The sequence below is a fragment of the Oryx dammah genome, unplaced genomic scaffold (assembly GCF_014754425.2).
Source record: "Oryx dammah isolate SB20612 unplaced genomic scaffold, SCBI_Odam_1.1 HiC_scaffold_26, whole genome shotgun sequence".
Classification (NCBI taxonomy): Eukaryota; Metazoa; Chordata; class Mammalia; order Artiodactyla; family Bovidae; genus Oryx; species Oryx dammah.
The window spans coordinates 453755-461707 of NW_024070210.1; the positions used below are offsets into that span (position 1 = coordinate 453755).

The following is a 7953-nucleotide window of genomic DNA, read 5'->3' on the forward strand; positions in this document are numbered from 1 at the left end:
GAGGAGGCCCGGCGCCAGCAAGGAGAGGGGCCCACGGAGACCAGCCTGCCAGCATGCCAGCCTCGGGCTCTAGACTCCAGGGCGGGCGGGACACAGACTTCCGCTGCGTTTAGTCAGCCAGTCTGTGGGGTTTGTATGGCAGCTGTAGACAGCTAACACATCCCTCTAGACTGAAACCCGTTAGGGAGGAAGGTCTAGAAAAAAAAAAAACAAGGTAAATATGGGGGAAATCCCAGAGAAGTGGAGCTTGTTTCTCTCCTCCAAGGACAATTTCAGGCTCCCTTAAAGGATTTCTGTGTTCTCCTGCTTGTTGGAGGGAAGGGTCAGTGAGGGCGTCTGGGAAGGACACGCACACACTGTTCCATCTGAAGCGGAGAACCAGCAGGACCTGCTGCAGAGCACAGGCGCCTCCGCTCGTGCTCCGCGACAGCCTGGACGGAGGGAGGCTGAAGGAAGGGTGGCCACCCGCACACGCACGGCTGGGCCCTTCACTGCTCACCCGAAGCTATTCCAACACTGTTACTCGGCTACACCCCAGGACAAAATAAGAAGTTCAAAGTGTAGGAAAACAAGAGAGTTTCTCTGTTCTAACAGCCCAGGTAACAAACTGAAAATGGGAGGACAGACTAATCAATTGGAAGATAGCCAATGTCACCCTCCTGATATCTGCGGAGCAGGGATTTCAAGATTTCCAAAGGTAGTCTGACAGCAGCAATGAGTATACCTCACACCTAGACTTCGGTCTCTAACACCATTTTCCAATCAACGGACCTAGGGCTCTGTGGAGAACGATTCTAGGACTGGGGCAGGAAGCACACAAGAAAGTCAGAGCATCTTGTAGTGACAGAAACTAAGGAAGGGGTTTGTGACAGTGATGGGGTATTATGCCCCGAGGTAAAGGAAAGAGCTCCCGATGGCCAAAGCCGAAACAATGTGAGCAAGAGCATAAATAGAGTAGCAGTGGGTTATAAATTAAAGTATAAAATAAGTATCCATGAGTTCATACTGATATAAATAACTGAATAATAAATAAGGAAGAAAAGACTATGGTCCATGCAGAAAAACTGCAAGTAATTTACATAGACACTCTGCCCTTAAGGAGACAGAACACAAGTGCCAAGTCTTTAAGTGCTGGCTGTACACAGCAACCTCCTTTCCAAAGGGTACAGCACGGAAAAGGAAGAAAAAAATCCATTCTTTTCCTTTCGGTAACTTTACAGTGAAGAGACCTGACAAACACTACCTCAAGCCCGGCGATCCAGGTCAGCACTGAGTGGGAAGTCACTTTGAGAGACGCTCTGATGTGATGAGAAAGGCGCTTTCCCCGGCAGTCTTCCTCCCCCAAACCATGACCTGAGTCTAATCCTGAGAAAAGCATCAAACAAAGGCCAACAGAGTGTCATTCTACAAAACACCTGACCAGTAACCCTCAGAACTGCCAAGATCAGGGCTTCCCTCGTAGCTCAGTGGGAAAGCTGCCGCTTGGCAATGCAGGAGACACAGGTCTGATCCCTGATCCGGGAAGATCCCACATGCCATGGAGCAGCTAAGCCTGAGCTCTAGAGCCTGGGAGCCACACCCCTGAGAGCCCAGGCTCCACAGTAAGAGAAGCCGCTGCGAGGAGGTCTGAGCACTGCAGTTAGAGAGAAGCCCCCTGCACTGCAGCCGGAGAGACGCTCATATAACAGCGAAGACCCAGCACAGCCAAAATCAATCAGTAAAAGTCATGGAAAAAAGCAAACACTGTCGAGATCATAAAAAACAGTCTGAAAAAACGGTCACGACTACAAGAAGCTTACAGAGACAGAACAGCTAGATGCAACGCGGAGCCTTAGATGGGATCCTGGAGCAGAAGAAGGCAGTAGGGAAAACTGAGGAAATAGACTATGGACTTCAGTCATTATTAATGCACCAATTGTGGGTGTTCCCTCGGTTGTGTCCAACTCTTTGCCGCCCCATGGACTGCAGCACGCCAGGCCTTCCTGTCCTTCACCATCTCCTGGAGTTTACTCAAACTCCTGTCCATCGAGTCGGTGATGCCATCCGGCCATCTCATCCTCTGTCGGCCCGTTCTCCTCCCGCCTGCAATCTTTCCCAGCATCAGAGTCTTTTCCAGTGAGTCAGCTCTTCAAATCAGGTGGTCGAAGTATTAGAGCTTCAGCCTCAGCATCAGTCCCTCCAATAAATATTCAGGACTGATTTCCTTAAGGATTGACTGGTTTGATCTCCTTGCAGTCCAAGGGACTCTCAAAAGTCTTCTCTAGCACCACAGTTCAAAAGCATCAGTTCTTCGGTGGTCAGCCTTCTTTATGGTCCAACTCTCACATCCATACATGACTACTGGAAAAACCAAAGCTTTGACTAGATGGACCTTTGTCAGCAAAGTGATGCCTCTGCTTTTTAATATGCTGTTTAGGTTTCTCACAGCTTTTCTTCCAAGGAGTAATTTCATGGCTGCAGTCACCATCTGCAGTGACTTTGGAGCCCAAGAAAAGAAAGTCCGACACTGTTTCCACATCTATTTGCCATGAAGTGATGGGACCTGATGCCATGATTTTTTAATGCATCAGTAGGGGTTGATTAGTTATGACAAATGTGCCATTTAATAACAGGAAAAACTAGATGTGGGGCATGAAGAAACTGTCTGTACTATCTTTGCAATAATCCCATAGATCTTAAATGTTCTAAAATAACTTTTTTTTTAAAAAAAAAGGGTAACTTGAACAATCAATAACCTCAGATACGCAGATGACACCACCCTTATGGCAGAAAGTGAAGAGGAACTAAAGAGCTCCTTGATGAAAGTGAAAGAGGAGTAAAGAAGTTGGCTTAAAGCTCAACATTCACAAAACGAAGATCATGGCATCCGGTCCCATCGCTTCATGTCAAATAGATGGGGAAATAATGGAAACAGTGAGAGACTTTATTTTGGGGGGCTCCAAAATCACTGCAGATAGTGACCACAGCCACGAAATTAAAAGACGCTTGCTCCTTGGAAGAAAACCTATGAGAAACCTAAACAGCATATTAAAAAGCAGAGACATTACTTTGCTGACAAAGGTCCATCTAGTCAAAGCTATGGTTTTTCCAGTGGTCATGTATGGATGTGAGAGTTGGACCATAAAGAAAGCTGAGCACCAAAGAATTGATGCTTTTGAATTGTGGAGTTGGAGAAGACTCTTGAGAGTCCCTTGGACTGCAAGGAGATCAAACCAGTCCATCCTAAAGGAGATCAATCCTGAATATTCATTGGAAGGACTGATGTTGAAGCTGAAACACCAATACTTTGGCCACCTGATTTGAAGAACCAACTCATTTGGAAAAGACCTTGATGCTGGGAAAGACTGAAGGCGGGAGGAGAAGGGGACGACAGAAGGTGAGATGGTTGGACGGCATCACCGCCTCGATGGACAGGAGTCTGAGTAGGCTCCGGGAGTGGGTGATGGACAGGGAGGCCTGGCGCGCTGCAGTGCGGGGGGTCGCAGGCAGTCGAACACGACGGAGCGACTGAACTGAACTTGAAAAAGGGCTGCCCTACCGAAACTCCCTACACACACATCAATACCTAAGGCAGCTACCTCATCAGGGCAAAGGGAGTTCTGGCTGGGAACATCCATGGCGCGGGCGAGGGTGCACAGGGAGGTGATGTCACCTAAGGATCCTGACCTCCAAACGACTGTGAAGCAAGTACCGACTGAGTCAGGCCTCCAAACACCACTATTGATCTTAAGACAAAGCCCTTGAGGAACCGTCAAACCACATGCAGATTTGAGGCCACTGCCCACACTGCCCTGGGGATACAGAAGATTTTACCTACATCTCAGACACGGCTGTGACGATGAGAGTCTTAACAGTCAGGATGCCTCAGTTAGGCCGCAGCTAAGGAACTCTCAGCGTGACTGGCTCACACAACAGGATTCTAACCTTATTTACTTTTGGCTGTGCTGGGCCTTCAGTGCTTCTCTAGATGCGGCCGGCGGGGGCTACTTTCCCGCTGCAGCGCGCGGGCTTCTCACTGTGCTGGCCTCTCCTGCTGCGGAGCGCAGGCGCTGGGCAGCTGCAGCCCGTGGTCTCGGAAGCTGCCCCTCCTGGGCTCCAGAAGACAGGCTCAGAAGTGGTTGCACAGGCTGTTTCTCCAAAGCATGTGGGGTGTTCCCGGGTCATGGACTGAACCCGTCTCCTGCATCGGCAGGCAGACTGTCCACCACTGAGGCACCAGGGAGGCAGGGAAGCCCCAGGAATGTTTCTTTATCTCACCTAACAACTGCCAGTACACTATTGGAACACTGCACTCTGCCAAGCCCAGGGCCTCAGCCATTCCTTAGCTAACTCGTCCGGCACTCTGGTTACCCTGATTTCAGGTATCACGCAGTGAAGCAATGACATCTGGCAGAAGAGACCGACCGCTTCTTCAAGTGTGACTATCTGAAGAGTACTGCTCAGGTACTTTGCAGAACGTCCCTGAATGTGAGTTCGTCCGATGAGTTCTAATGATTAGACTGGAGATTTTTGATTTGGGGGAAGAATATCACTGAGGTGCAAGACTCTTTTAAGGAGCAAGGAAGCTTCCCCTCGAAATTCACTAGCCAGCCCCTTCCTAAACTAAGCACTGGGAATAATGAAATTACCATAATCAGTTCAGACCAATCAGGACACAATCCTGAGTCATCAGGAAGGATATATAGCAAACCAAGGGGTACAAATGACTGCTGAAGGGGTCAGCACCAGTGTGTGCTACAGGTAAAAAACGTGAAAGGCAGAGAGAGCCTTTACTTTAAAGAGACTACACTAACATGAATAAACATTAAAACAAGTCTAGTTTAAAAAGGAAGACACTTTTAATTGTCAGTTTACTTGTCTCTCCAACATCATCACCATCCAGAAGGGTTTTAGATCATTTACACATGATAAATCTCTCTTCTCAGCTCTTGAGGGAGTAGCAGGAATAAAGGAAACACCTCGAAAAGACAGATTCCATCTGCACCTCATCTAGACACCTAGGGCAACATTTCCCAAACTAGTGTGCTTTGCTACATTCTTCTGTACCACGGTAACAAGCAGGCCATAAAAACAGTAATCTGCGATCAAAGTAACTGATAGAGACTAAGTTAAACAAAATTAAACAGGCTTCTTTACTAACACATCTCTCAGAGCCTTTATATGCTAGCAAGATTATAAATTTGAAGAGGAGGATATACTACTTACACTATTTAATATTTTCCTCCAAAAAAGAAGGTTTTCCTTTTTTGTCCTGACCATCTATGAGCAATTTCTAGGACAGTATTCTGTTTAACACCACCTTGAGAAATACTGCTGTAAGGGGAAAACAAAGACTCAAGAATACAGTTAATTATTATTAGACAGTTGCGGGGGGGGGGGGCGGCGGTGGAAATCAGCAAAAAATAAGTATGCTGAAGAAGGTAGGAAGCAAATCCAGAGAATTCAGTGATAAAGAAGCGAGAAAGGAGATAGTTCCCAAAATGTCAGAGACAATCAATTATTGAGAAGTTACGCAGAATGAGAATAAAAATGCTTTTGGATTTGACCAGGAAGACTGCCATTTGTAACCTTCAAGAAAACAGCTTCAGAAAAGAGGAGGAAAGAAGGACGGGCTACAGAAGGAAACAAAATTAGGATGGGGATGAAGAGAGAAATGATGAAGCATTCTTAGACCATCGGTAACTACAGTTCAGCAGTGAGAGTAAGAACAAAGACATTGGTTGATTGGGAGAATGGAGTATATGGAAGAAAACAAAAAATTTTAGAACAGCTAACACCTACATAAGGTTGAAGATAAAAGTGAAAACCTACGGAAAGAAACTGATAATCACAGACCAGTACACGGAAGAAATGGAATCCAGAGTATAAACCACTAGAAAAGACTTATCTTTCTTTCCAGACTGTAGAGAATTTGAATAGTAATGCCTAACCATTCAAGTCTGAAGATCTCCTTTTAATACCCCAAAATTTCATGGATATCTGTTTGTTCCACCCCAGAGAACTTCTCAGTCTAGAGAGTTCAGTATGTAGTGTAAGTTTCCTGATCTGTTGCTCCTCTCAGAAGCTATGCTACGGTGAAGGGCAGGCTAATGAAAAGCACTTAGATCAACGCTTTTGTGCCTCAACCCTCATGAAATAAGAAACAAAGTAGTGGTTGGTGACAATAAGGAAATTGGGAGCTCTGGAGATTTTAACTTATAATGATTAAGGATAAATAATCGACATACAAAATAAAAGCTTATAACAGGAACACACACCGACACACACAATCACTGCGGAGATTACCAAAAGAGGCTCCAGAAGGAAAGGGATCTATTACACTTATCCCATCCAGAAGTTTCCACAGGTCTGGCATATCAACAAAAACTGCATAGGTCATAAGTCAATAATATAGTTCCCAATATGGGGGTGAGAACAAAGACTACTCAGCATCGGTCTAGTTACAGTCTAGCTTTAAACTTTCACTATTTAAACTTAGTATGGCTTTCCAACACTAACCCTAAAAGTTAAGCATACAAAACTGTGTTTTTATTTCCTTTCAAGATCTATCAGGACAATGACATGAGATGCTGTTGCTTAGAATGTTATTTTTAGAGTCTATCTTTTGCGTTAATTTCACTAACAATTCAAGCTGAGTACATAATTTTGGATTATCTACGTCCAAGTCACAAGTGCGGCTCATATATGGCTCCACAGCCCACCTATAAAAATATTTTGATCACAAAAAAAGGCAGTAATTCTGATGCTTTAACTCCTTAACACATAGCCCTACAGAGATTTAAGAGAAGTTAGACTGCTTAAAAAATATATGGTGATCGCCATAAGTAGATGGGTTAGAGGAGGCCACATTCTTTAATTAAAGAAATTAATAATGATCAGTGAGCATGGAATAAAGGATAGGGCAACAATACTCACACCAAATCCGGCAGTCTCCAGCCCTGTGTGTCTGTAGACGGAAGGCGGCCGGCCACATGGACCGGCCAGATCATCACGACTGCCAGCTCAGCAGCCCGGCTCGGGGAAAAGGCGGCATCCACGGAGAGGCCACCCTTGAGAACCAAACACAGTTTCGTCCGGCAGGGACCGGAAAACGTGGCCGTGGCGAACCAGTTACAGTCTGGCAGAAACAGGGCTGTTAGCGGCAAGGGGAGCCTCCAAGGCTGCGACTCTGGAAGGCAGAGGCAGCCACGGCCGCGCGAACACCCCCGCCGCGGCGCCGAAGGAAACTACGTACGGGGGCTGGCGGAGGCGGCTCCGCGCTTACCTTGTCATCCTCGCACCTCTTCCCCAGGCCCTCCCGGGCCTGCAGCCGGCTGCTAAGGCGGCCGTAATCGGCCTCCTTCTGGTCAATCTGCTTCTTGTGCGAGTCCACCAGCAGCAGGAGGTCCGAATTGCGCTTCTCCAGGCGCCCGCGGGCCACCTCGGTGCGCTGGACCTGGCCCTGCAGCTCCGCCACCTCCTCCTGCAGCAGGACGTGGCGGGAGGAGATGCTCCAGTAATTGAAGGCGAGCACCGCGATCACCACCAGCAGCACCGCCAGCACCAGGGAGGGCAGGCGGCCGGCCCGCCGGTTCGCGCCGAAGCCCACCATGGGGCCGAAGCAGGCCGCGCCCGGGAGCCTCGGCGCCGACACCTGCGGGCAGAAGCTCAGGCCGCGGCTGAGGAGTCGCCCGGGGGACGCGGCCCCAGGGCCGGCCGACGCGCCCGCCCGCGAGCCGGAGAAGGGGGCGGGGCCGCCCGCCGCAGGCCCCTCCCCGCCCCCCCAAAGCCGGCCGAGGCGCGCTCCCCAGGCTTTCGTCCAGACCCTGCGCCGCGGGCGGAACCCCGAGCGCCCGGCGCGCGCACCGCAGGCCCGACACCTCGGGTCGGGAGGCGGGGAAAGGAGCCGGAAGGGGGTGGGCTTAATTCTGGCCCCGCCCACCGGCTGGTCCGGGTCTCCAAGGGAGCCATTTC

At 48.7% G+C, this 7953-nt stretch overlaps 1 protein-coding gene across 3 annotated transcripts in view; it reads right to left on the reverse strand.

Annotated features, from left to right (window-relative positions):
* Positions 1-7737, reverse strand: part of GOLM2 (golgi membrane protein 2) — an 86367-nt gene extending 78630 nt beyond the window's left edge. For all 3 annotated transcript variants that reach the window (XM_040227462.1, XM_040227458.1, XM_040227459.1), the window contains exon 1: positions 7265-7737. In XM_040227462.1, the coding sequence (XP_040083396.1) occupies positions 7265-7591 (327 nt within the window). In that variant the 5' untranslated portion in view covers positions 7592-7737. The remainder of the gene's footprint in view (positions 1-7264) is intronic.
* Positions 7738-7953: the final 216 nt, after the last annotated feature.